The 11,381-nt window shown below is 61.7% G+C and overlaps 1 protein-coding gene across 3 annotated transcripts; it reads left to right on the plus strand.

Annotated features, from left to right (window-relative positions):
* The first annotated feature begins 1,998 nt into the window (after window positions 1-1,998).
* On the plus strand, window positions 1,999-11,342 carry DPEP1 (dipeptidase 1). Of its 3 annotated transcripts, XM_074315000.1 has the most exons (12): window positions 2,000-2,260; window positions 3,148-3,286; window positions 5,764-5,941; window positions 8,625-8,757; window positions 9,002-9,134; window positions 9,228-9,378; window positions 9,550-9,619; window positions 9,968-10,144; window positions 10,262-10,346; window positions 10,426-10,501; window positions 10,755-10,890; window positions 10,972-11,342. In XM_074315000.1, exons 2-12 carry the CDS (start codon window positions 3,280-3,282, stop codon window positions 11,137-11,139), a joined length of 1,314 nt encoding a protein of 437 aa, XP_074171101.1. In that variant the 5' UTR covers window positions 2,000-2,260; window positions 3,148-3,279; the 3' UTR covers window positions 11,140-11,342. The 3 variants fall into 3 exon arrangements, with proteins under 3 accessions (XP_019596083.2, XP_074171101.1, XP_019596082.2); XM_019740524.2 differs by lacking the exon at window positions 3,148-3,286 and having other exon boundaries at window positions 1,999-2,260; window positions 5,788-5,941; XM_019740523.2 differs by lacking the exon at window positions 3,148-3,286.
* The last annotated feature ends 39 nt before the right edge of the window (window positions 11,343-11,381 follow it).

Genomic DNA, 11,381 nt, shown 5'->3' on the forward strand with positions numbered 1-11,381 from the left:
GGGAAGCTGGCCAGGCTTCTGAGGTCATGACCAAATCCCTGTCTCTGAGCTAAATAAGGGGCTGTACATGCAGGGCAGCACCCCAGGACAGCAGGTGGCTCTCAGCAGAGAAATCTGCTGATGGAGCCACGACACGCCAGATCTCAGAGCCCCTGGGCCAGGGCGGCCCCCAGATAGGACATGGAGGGCACTGTCAGAATTTACCCAGAGGTGTATGGCACACTCAGATGCATCCAAGTCCAACGACCAAAGTTCATGTGGGGACACCCAGAACCCCCGGGGGTGGCTGGGCAGGGTGTGGGGTCTGCTCCCCACCCTGACGGGCTGTCCGTCCACACGCTGCGGGTCAGGTCTGGTCTGGACGCTGAGGACAGCAGGATTTGGACAAGGGGGGCTCCTGCAAGGCAGTAGACCAGACAGTGAGGAACCCAGGGAAGGAGGTGGGAGGCACGGGGTGTCTGCTGCCCCGCCAGACGTCCCTACAAAACACGCCAAAGGTAAAGGCCAGAATTCCAAGCCTGCACAGCAGAGCCTTATGCCACAGGGAGACTTCCCGGGGCCTCGCCCAGGAAGCCGGCCCTGCCAACTGACCTGAGCAACGCCAGCCCCATCCTGGTGGCCCGCATCAGGCCTGGCTGCCACATTGGGGCCGTTTCCTTCCTGCCTTTCCCTGCAAGCACAGAACTCACATGTGACAGTCTGGGGAACCCAGGGCCCCTCGTCCACAGAAAGAATGCAGATGCCACCTCCTGGCAACTGTGAGCTCCTCTGGAAGCCTCGCCGAGGGGGCCCGACACCTGGGGCTGGTGGACACTGCCCACCGTGGAGATGTCCTCATTAAGCTGGCCATCGGGTCCCTCCCTTAACCTCACTCAGTGTTTTCTCTCGGGGACTTTTTTTCCCCTACGGCCACACAGATGAGGCAGGTGCCCCTGCAACCTGCCTGGCCCCTTGTCCTGGATCCCATCAGGAGTCCTGGCCCCCAGGTGGGCGTGGGGCATGAGCACTTGAAGCAGACCAGCCCTAAACGAGGGCTCAGGGTGGGATGCCCAGGGGACACGCAGCCCCTCCTCTGGCCTGTGGGATCATGGCCCTGACTCAGCTGCTTCCTGGGTCTTGGCTCCACGCTCTGTTCCCAGCTCTGTTCCCAGCCGGCCCTGCCCAGGCAGAGGGTCAGGGAGCTGATTTGTTCCGGTCGCAGTGGGCGGCCCCCACAGCTCTGCCTGGATCTCCTCCTCCATTGCAGGCCGTCTCTCACTCCAGACCCCCCCGAGCTCTGAGGTGAGGACCATCACTGTGTCCCCACCCCCCCACGTCAGGCATCTGACCCCTCATGGCAGCATTCTGACTGGGACCTGCCCCCTGCTGAGAGACTGACTGGGCAGAGGCTGGGCCCCTGGCGGGCTCTGCGTCCCCGCAGTGACCCCACCCCAGCTGCTGGGACCCTGGGTGGGAACGGGACAGCCTGCTGCCCACCAGAGCCCACCAAGGTGTGCCCCTCACCCCAACTTCTGGAAGCACTTGGTGAGGCCAGCCCCCAGCTGGGCCAAGTCCCCACGCAGACCTTCCCTTGATTTCGAAAGTCCCTGTGGCTCTGCCAGCGGACATTCCGATCCATGACCGCTCATAGCTGGGAATGTGGGGAGAACAGCCCCCACCTCCATTGCATGCATGGACACCAGAGCCCCCAGCCCCTGGGCCAGGCTGGAAGCAACCTGTTCCTAGATTGGGAATGAGGGTGGTGGGCAGGGGGCAGGGCACTAGAAAAAAATACCTGGTTGGAACCCCTGCTGTCACGGGTGCGGTGGGGGCCCCAGCACATAGCCCCCTCCTCCCATCTCCTAACTCAGCTCTCGCACCTGATGCCAGCAGCTGGCCTCAGACAACCCCCATGTCGCTGCCTGGGGGACCCTGATTCCTTGTCCCCAGCACAGCTTGTCCAGTCCCGTGTGGCCCGGGCCCAGGAGGGCCGAGCAGACGCATGCCCACTGAGGCCTCATTTGCGTCTGCAAGAACTTGAGCCAGCTGACATGTGTGGGGCATTAGCCCCTATCCTGCCTCTGCTCTCTGACGGGGCACTGCGAGGGCCCCGGGGGACATTTTTTTAAGAGGTGGTTTTCTTTTGTGCAAGGGAAGCTGGAAAATTCAGGGGAGGGATAGAATTTGAGAAAAACAGGAACAAACCCTCAAGCATCGTGACATGAGAGCAGAGCAGCCCTGAGGCAGGTTTCGTGGCACTCAGCACCCCTTCCTGCTCGTGGTAAGTCTTGGGGGTCTGGACGGGCTGAGGGCCTGGCACTGTGACCATCCCAGCACTGGGGGGCCACTCAGCTAGTGGGCACCTGCTGTGAGCCTAAGGAGACCTCTGAGTTTGGACGGGGGCAGAGGGCCAGAGAGGGGAGGGCCCAGCAGGCTGGAGTCCTGGCACTCGGGTGATGGAGGGAGGGAGACGGAGCGAGGAGCACTGTTTCAGGCAGAGGGTACGCCGTTGGCTTCTGGGGTGGGGGAGGCAGTGACATAAGGCAGAGCCACCTACTCTCTGGCAGTCCCTGAGGGAGGGAACCCCGCTGTGCAAATGGGGCCACAAGGCAGGCAGCCGTTCTGGGGGGACTGGGGGATGGGGTACGACACCAGGAGGGACATGGAAAAGCCACCAGCCTGTGAGCTGCAAGTTCATCAGGGTCTGGGGCTCAGCTGGAAGAGCAGAAGATGGGGCTGGGTCACCTGAAGGCCCCCGTCTGCTGGGGCCTAGCAGGGCTGTTGGCAAGAACAGCGTTGCCAGGTTCCCAGGGGACGTTCCAGAAGCCAGAGCCAGGTGGCTGCACAGAGGTCACACCTGCCACCGCCTGTGGATAGAGAGCTCAGCGTCATATTGCCAGGAGCACAGGTGGAGTGAAAGGGGCTCGTGCGGCCACCTGCAGGAAATGCAGCTTACCACAGCCGAACCCAGGGCTGCCAGACTCCAAGGTACTTGCCCCTCCCGACTGCTCCCCTGAGAGTGACAGGTGGGTGCCCCACACAGTGACGTGACAGATGAGGAAACGGGCATTAGAAACAGCACCAAGATCGGATGTCGGGCTCATGTTGTCCTCTGACATCAGGCACCATCTGTCTGTCCAAGTTCGGCCCTTTGCTCATTCTCCACAGAGGCTGATGTGGGGGCTGCCACACACAGCAAGCCAGCCATGCCATCACTGCCAGACCCCAAACACTGAACCCAGGCAATAGAGGTCTCCAGGTGGTTGAGGACCAAAGGCCAAAGGTCCAGATAAATGAACAATGAAAGGTGAGTCAGGGGCCTGGCCAGGTGGCTCAGGTGGTTGGAGCACCGAGCTCCTAACACCGAGGTCACCGGTTCAGTTCCCACATGGGCCAGTGAGCTGTGCCCTCTACAGCTAAAATTGTGAATAACAGCTGGAGCTGGGCTGCAGTGAGCAGCCGGAGCTCCGTGTGAGCTGTGGTGGGCTACCGTGTGCTGCCATAAGCGGCCGGTGGCCAGCATGAGTGGCTGGCAGCCGGCGAGAGCTGCCGTGAGCCGCTGTGAGCGGCCAACCGACGAATGGCAACTTGACTGCCTCAGCTGGGGGAAGCACAAGGCTCATAACACCAGCACGGGCCAGGGAGCTGTGTCCTATACATCTAGACTGAGAAACAACGGTTTGAACGGGATGCGGGGCGAGTGAGGCGGAAGAAAGGGGAGAAAAAAAAGTGAGTTGGGGAGACGGGCTGTCCCATCACCAGAAGACAAAAAACGCCTAACTGACATCGTTTCTGTAAAAGAACTGGTGCCAAGGGCAGGGCAACACCAGAAACCACTCCTGAGACATGAAATACAGAATTCCCAAAAGGAAGCGTGAGGAGCAAGCACCAGAAGACAGGCTGAGGCCACCTCCTAACACATAGAACAAAAGCGGAAGGAAACGTTAGCAGGAGAGAGAAACACCGGCTGAACCTGGGCATCCAGCCTGAGGGGCAGCAGTGCCGGGCAGGACCCGGGAGGAGCTCAGGAACGCGGCCCTGGACAGAGAGAGGCACAGGGACCCTTGGCTGAGCCGGACGCCTGACAAACGCAGCCTGAAGCTGAGGCTCGTCCCTGAGAAGGTGCAGAACCCGTGGCTGATGTGGTGACACCTGTGTCACCAACAGAGAAGTGGGACTCAGAGCAAGTCTGGACTTGGCACCCACCACACAGATTCCAGACCACTGGGCCCTCCAGCGCCGAGGAGACCGGCCTGCAGCCCAGGCGTGAGCGTCTGGCCCTACTGCTGGTCAGCCAGAAGGGTCGAGCGAGGACATGCAGACACTCGCAGACTCAGAGGTTTAGTCCCCATGTGCCACTGCTGGGGACATGTGACGGCCAGAAGCCGAAGAGGAGGGAGACTTGGAGCTGGAAGTGACTGGGACCCACAGAGCAGAACACAGACTGGGAGACTGTGGATGGAAAGAAAAGGCAACAGAAAGGCAGGGTGAACAAACCCCTGGGGCCGGACGCTTCCCTGTGGTCTGCGAGGGACCCATTGTGAAGCAGGACCCCAGTGACTTCCGTTCCACAGACTGAGGCCGAGAGATGGGACCAGCCCACTGGGCACTCACCTGGCCACCCCACAGGGTACAAATCCGAGAGAAATAACGTGAGGCGAGCACACAGGGCTCCCAGCTGCACCTGGGCCCTGCTCCGACTGTGTCAGCCCACGGTCCCCAGCTGGATTCCTGTCACGTCTGAACAGGGTGCTCTGGGCCCCCACATGGTGTGGCTGAGTGGCCTTGAGCCCTCTCCAAGTAGCACCTAAGGACGCATGGTCATGACCCCAGCTTAGCTCCCAGAAATGCTGTCCTGTGAGCAACTTGTGAGAACCATCCAGCCACTGTGAATGTGCCGGTGAGACCATAGCCATGGGGTGCTGTGTTAGAGCTGGGTGCAAAAAGGCTCTCAGAGTACTAGCCCTTTATTTAAAAAGTTGTGTAATTTGTTCATCTGTGCAGTTTTACTTTTTTCAATTATTGCATTCAAGTACTACCTGCCGCGATGACTAAGGTTCCGGCAGCCCCACTTTGAAACTGGTACCTGAGGGCGGGGCTTTGCTCTCCCCACGCTTGTCCAGCCAGTGCTAGCTGACATTGCACAGGTGGAAAGACTGTGCCCGTATGCAGGCTGGGGGCTGAGTGGATGCAGCCCAAGCCTGTTAGGGCTAAGGGTGGTGGGCAGGGAAGCCGGGCATCTGGAACCCGGTGTCAGGCTCTCAGACCCCAGAGCCTGCCTGGCGTGTGGGGCCCAGCAGATAAGGACCCCGGCTCCATGGGAACGCTGGCACTCCAGGTTTCTGACCCAAGCCCCAAAGTCCAGCCTGCTCGGTCAGAAGCCTGTAGTGGGAACGTGGGTCCCAGTGAAGCCAGGAACCTGGCAGCAGACCCCCAGCATTGGGGAGGTGTGTGGAGCAGCTTCTGAACGACTTTCAGTTTTTGTTTGCAGACCTCAGGCAGATTCCATCCTGAGGGAGGCCACGCTGGCCACCTCTGAGCCTCATCCTTCCTCTGGACCCTGGCCCCTCCCCGTAGTTCACCGCCTCTTACTAGCCCTGCACCTGGCCCCTCCCCGGGGTCGACCGCCTCTTACTAGCCCTCCGCCTGGCCCAGACAGCAACGCCCAGCCCTGGACCTCGGACTTCCTCCTACCCACCCTCGCGGGGAATGTGCTGACGGCTGATAAATGGGCAGCTTCTGGCAGCAGTCTTCTGAGCAAAGGCCTCTGCGTTCCCTCTCCAGCCCAGCTCATCCTCTGGTGCACAGGTCAGCCAGGCCGGGAGCAGCGGCAGAAGCAGGCTCCTGGGGACTGTGTCATGTGGACCAGCTGGTGGCTCTTGCCCCTGGTGGCCGTCTGCACTGCAGACCGGTTCCGGGAAGAGGCCGAGAGAATTATGCGGAGCACACCTGTCATTGATGGGTAAGCGGCCACTCGAGGGGCAGGGCCTGGGGCAGGGCCTGGGCCGGGGCCGGGGCAGGGGGGATGTAGGAGCAAACGCACCTAATCTGAGGCAGGCGCTGGCCTGTCTCTGCCTGGACTCAATTTCTCCAACTGTAACACGGGCCGCGGTTCTTTGTAGGGTCTGTAGGGAATGCAGCAGGGAGGAGGCACATGCCAGGGCCCCCAGGGTGCTCCACAACCTGGCCCCACCCATACCCAGGGGCCAGACCCCAGCTCAGAGTGGTAGCTGGGGCTGAGGGAGGTTGGGGGCCTGGCCAGGGTCACACCTTCCAGCAGCCACAGCATTTGCACAGTGGAAGCTGCAGATGAGATGGCATCTGGCACAGGCCCCTGAGGCCCCTCTCGGCCCTCCTCCTAGAGACACTTTCCCATGTCCACCCCCCTGCATGCACCTGGGTGTGACCCATCAGGGGCATGGGCAGCTGGACCTCACTGCAATGCTTGGGGGTATCTCACACTTCAAGGCCCCAAACCATGCTCCTGCAGCTCCACTTCCAGCCAAGACCCAGGTGACACCTTGTCGCTCCTTCTCTGAGGTCTCAACCAACCTGGCAGTGCCTGTCCCCTTCATGTCCCAAAGCATCTGCACTGAATGCTGTTCCACCCTATACTGGGCACCTTGTGAACTGCTGACTCTCCCCTACTTCTGGCCAAGGTCTGGTCCCAGCCCTGACAGAGTGGATCTTGGAGACATAAACCCCACTCTTTCCTTCAGCTCAGGGGCCCCTGCCCGTGGCTCCCAGGCAGCTCACAGGGCCCTCCCTGCCGCCCACAGTCCTCGGTGCTGCAGGCAGGCCTCACCTCATACTGTCCACTCTTGGGCCTTCCAGGACCCCTGTGTGGAGCCTGTGTGCACCTCCCCAGGAATGGTGCTGGCACACGGTGCTCTCGGGGTTGGAGTACTAAGGAGAACTCTGCGCGTGCTGGTGCTCAGTCATCTCTATTGTATGCAGTCATCACTATTTTTGTTGGACAGAAAGCTCTTCGAGGAAAGCAGAAAAAACAGGGAGCTGCAGGGGCTGGGGGAGGACGAGGGCGGGGCAGGGCGCACCTGGACCCTCTGTCCCCTGTCGTCCTCTCTGCTTCTAAGGGCCCTTCATGGCCTCCGTACACATGCTTAGGGGGCTGGTAGTGGGAGGCAGGGCAGCTGCTCCTCATTCTGGGGGCTCAGGCATCTGGGCACCAAGGAGGGGTGAGTTCAGGTGTTGGGGCTGTCCAGAGGAGCACGTGAGCAGCAAGATGGCTCAAAGAGCCCAGGCAGTCAGAAATCCTCAGGGAGCTGGGATTGTCCAAACAGCGAGGAAGCTAAGACTAGGCTGACGGAATCCACACCAACAACGGATCAGTTAATATTGGTTACCATTTTAGGTAAGAGACCCAACTAAGTGGCTTCAGCAACAAAGACATCCAGAGCGCATCCTGGCACAGTGTTCATAGTGCCAGGAACTCTGTGGTCCCCGTTCCCACAGCCACCTCATGGTTTAAAGTGGCTGCACCAGCTCCAGCCATCACATTGGCATGCCACCTAGCAGGAATGAGGAAGGATATAGAAAGGGCAAAGGATGAGCAACAGCTATCTGTCAAAGACAGCCTTTGGAAGCTGCCACAGAGTGGACTTAGTTACATGGCCACACTCAGCTATAAAGGGGCAGGAAGTGTCTTTATTTCAAATGGCTACAAAAGGAGGGGGTGTTACCAAGGAGAAGGGGGAGAATGGGGAACAGCCAAGCAGCAGTGGCTCCCACAACAGCTGCTGTGTTTGTGCTCAGCACTTGCCAGCCCTCGGACACTCGCCTCTCCCCTTGAGTAGGCTGTCACCACCACTGAGGACATTCAGATAAGGAAGACCCGGCAGACTGCAGGACAGCAGCGTTGACCCCAGGGCTGAGGGGGCCTCTGTCCGCCACTTTTGGTTCCAGGAACGGAGGAAGGAAGAGCAAAGTACCCCTCCCTCCTGGAGGGGCCCTGGGTGGCAGCTGGAGGGTGGGGCTGGATTTTCTAGACAGGCTGGGGGTCCTCGGGCAAAGGCATCAAGTCCCTTCCAGGGGCCCTGCCCAGCCCTGCCCCAGGGACAGCGCCCACCCCTGTAGTGACACGGTGACCTTGTCTCCCTGGAGCTTACCCACTGGCTACCACTCAGGCAGCAAAGGTGTCCTAACCCCCAGACCAATCCCTGTCACGTCAATCACATCTCCCAATTCACACAACACCTTCTCCCTTCCCAGAAAGCAGGGATGGCTTCTGGGGTCTGAGATGCAGGTCAGAAAGACGGGGGTGGCATGGGGGGGTGTTGGCACCGGTAGTCCCCAGGCATTCCCAGGACAAACCCCCTCCAGGCCCAGGCCATCCACAGCCCCTTTATCATCAGATTAGGGACTGACCCAGAGTGCCTGCTGAGATGTCCCATCTGTGTGCATGTGCCTGTGTGTGTGCATGTGTGCGCATTGACTGGTTAAAGCTCAGATTCCAACTGGTGGGTCTACCTGGGCCTGAGACCATGCATTTCTCATCAACCTGGGCCTGTGCTGCTTCTACACACGCACAGGAAGTGGACAGAGGACAGAGGCCAGGGAGGGAGTCTGTGGGCCCAGGTCCACGTGGCCATCCTGACCTGCTCTGACCCTCCTCCTGGCTCCACCAGGCACAACGACCTGCCCTGGCAGCTGCTGACCAAGTTCAACAATCGGCTTCTGGATCAGAGGGCCAACCTGACCAGTCTGGCCCACACGGAAACCAGCATCCCCAAGCTGAAGGCTGGGTTTGTGGGGGGCCAGGTACAGTCTGCCAGCCCTGCACTCTCCTATGTCAGGGTCCATCCTTCTCCCCTGGCTCCTGGCTCAGGTGCAGCCCCTCCCTGGTCGCGGTGTACCCCATCCCCTCGGGGCCACAGGTCCTTGGAGACGACTCCAATAGCCCCAGGCTGTGGGGACGGCTTCCAAGATGGGAAGGCATGCAGGGGGCAGGGCAGGAGGCAGGGCCTGGGGCCCCAGGTCCTAGCTCCTATCCCCACGGCCCCAGTTCTGGTCTGCGTACACACCCTGCAACACCCAGAACAAAGATGCCGTGAGGAGGACGCTGGAGCAGATAGACGTCATCCATCGCATGTGCCAGATGTACCCTGAGACCTTCATGTGTGTCACTGACAGCCAAGGTGGGCCCCGCACCCCCCTGGCCCTGCCCCAGCAGATGAGCTAAGCGCCCCCTGGGCCCAGGTGCTCACTGCCCGGCTGGGCTCTGCTCACAGGCATCCGACAGGCCTTCCAGGAGGGGAAGGTGGCCAGTCTGGTGGGTGTGGAGGGCGGCCACTCCATCGACAGCAGCTTGGGCGTCCTGCGGGCGCTCTACCACCTGGGCATGCGGTACCTGACCCTCACACACAGCTGCAACACGCCCTGGTGAGTGACCTCAGGGAGGCCCAGGCCTGGCCAAGGCCCTGGTGGTGGTGGTGGGGGAGGTGAGGGGCTCAGGCAGCGCCCTGAGGGTCTGGCACCCTACTCTCCTGGTGAGTCCCCAGTGGGGGGATGACCACTCTCCCCCCCCACCCCCCGCCTGCTCTCCTCTCCCAGGGCCGACAACTGGCTGGTGGACACAGGGGATGATGTGGCCCAGAGCCAAGGCCTGTCGCCCTTTGGGCAGGTGAGTGGGGGGCGGGGCCAGGACCATGGTCACCCTCAGAGGACACAGTGTCTTAACTCCCAGGACCTGTTTCCTCACCTGCAAAATGGAGCTGGCAGGGGTGGCCCCACGGTGGGACCCACTGGCCATTAGCATGGCCCCAACTTTCTAGCCACTGCCCAGCAAGAGGCCCCCGCCCAAGTGCCCTGCCCCCATGCCTAGACCTCTGGGCGGGGGCTGCAGTGAACCCCGGAAGGCCTCGGGACACAAATGTGCACAAGGTAGCCCGCAGGGCCCAGGGTGCCAGCCGTCACGCTCCATGCCCCCGGGCTGGGCTCTCCTGGTCCCCTGAGCCCCGTGTCCCCTCAGAGTGTGGTGAGGGAGATGAACCGGCTGGGTGTCATCGTCGACTTGGCCCACGTGTCCCTGGCCACCATGAAGGCCGTTCTGCGGCTGTCCAAGGCCCCCGTCATCTTCAGCCACTCCTCGGCCTACGCGCTGTGCGCGCACCGGCGCAACGTGCCAGACGACGTGCTGCGGCTGGTGGTGAGTGGCCCGCTCCGCCCCGGGGCGGTCCTGACGCGCTCAGGTGCCCCGCCTCCCCGCCGTCCTAGGGCACCTGGCTCCTCCGGGGCCCACAGCTCCACCCTCCTCCCCGAGCAGAACCAGACAGGCAGCCTGGTGATGGTGAACTTCTACAATGACTATGTTTCCTGCGCACCAGAGGCCACCCTGTCCCAAGTAGCGGGTAGGTGGCCGTGAGCAGCCCAGCGGCTGAGGGTGGCAGGGACTCTCGCAGGACCCATACCTGTTGCCTCCCCCGCCAGACCACCTGGACCACATCAAGGCGGTGGCGGGAGCCGGAGCGGTGGGCTTTGGTGGGGACTTCGATGGTGTTTCAAGGTGAGGGCCCACGGAGACGGTGTTGCGGACGAGCTGGGAGAGCCAGGACCCCCGTGATGTATTATGAGGGCTGGAGGAGGGAAGTGCGTCCTGAGGACCTCCCCAGAATGTGTCGCTCAGAAGGCCACTCCACCGGGCCCCCAGTGCCTCAGGATGGGGGGGCGTGGGCAGATCAGTGGCCTTTGGGGAGGTGGGTAGCCCATGGGCCTCCAACCCGTGGGCTGCTGAGCCCCGTTCTCTGTGCCTATCTCAGGCTCCCCTCGGGGCTCGAGGACGTGTCCAAGTACCCAGACCTGGTCGCTGAGCTGCTCAGGAGGCAGTGGACAGAGGCGGAGGTCAGGGGCGCCCTGGCTGACAACCTGCTGAGGGTCTTTGAGGCCGTGGAGCAGGTGAGGGGGCTGCTGCGCTCACCTCCCCGTCCCCCCTCGCCCCCCTCGCAGGCAGGCAGCCCAACCTGTGTCTATCCCCAGGCGAGCAATCACGCACAAAGTCCTGAGGAGGAGCCCATCCCTCTGGACAAGCTGGAGGCTTCCTGCAGGACAAAGTACGGCTACTCAGAGGCCCCCCGCCTCCACCAGCAGCCGGGGGCCCTGCTGGCCTCCCTCGCTCCCCTCCTCCTCAGCCTGTGTCTTCTGTGACACGCTGGGGACCAAAACCCCTCGGGCTCCAGGAGCCTGGGGGAGACTGTGGCCATCAGAACAGCCAAGACTCCAGGAACACTGCCCCACCCTGCACAAGCGCTGGCCGATCCTGAGCAGGCACCTGGGCTCACCTGGACAGCATGCTGTGGGAGGTCAGCCACAGGCCCAGTGACCCTCAATAAAGACAGTGACCCCTTTGAGTCCTGAGGGTGTGTCATCAGCACCCTGGCCCTCGAGGG

Source organism: Rhinolophus sinicus, linkage group LG11 (genome assembly GCF_036562045.2).
Source record: "Rhinolophus sinicus isolate RSC01 linkage group LG11, ASM3656204v1, whole genome shotgun sequence".
Lineage (NCBI taxonomy): Eukaryota > Metazoa > Chordata > Mammalia > Chiroptera > Rhinolophidae > Rhinolophus > Rhinolophus sinicus.

Bases quoted from the DNA above. Each gene is read 5' to 3' on its own strand.
- DPEP1 (XM_074315000.1), top strand. The intron at 9,135-9,227 runs GTGGGCCCCGCA...CTCTGCTCACAG, and splicing joins GTGTGTCACTGACAGCCAAG to GCATCCGACAGGCCTTCCAG. The intron at 10,347-10,425 runs GTAGGTGGCCGT...CTCCCCCGCCAG, and splicing joins CACCCTGTCCCAAGTAGCGG to ACCACCTGGACCACATCAAG.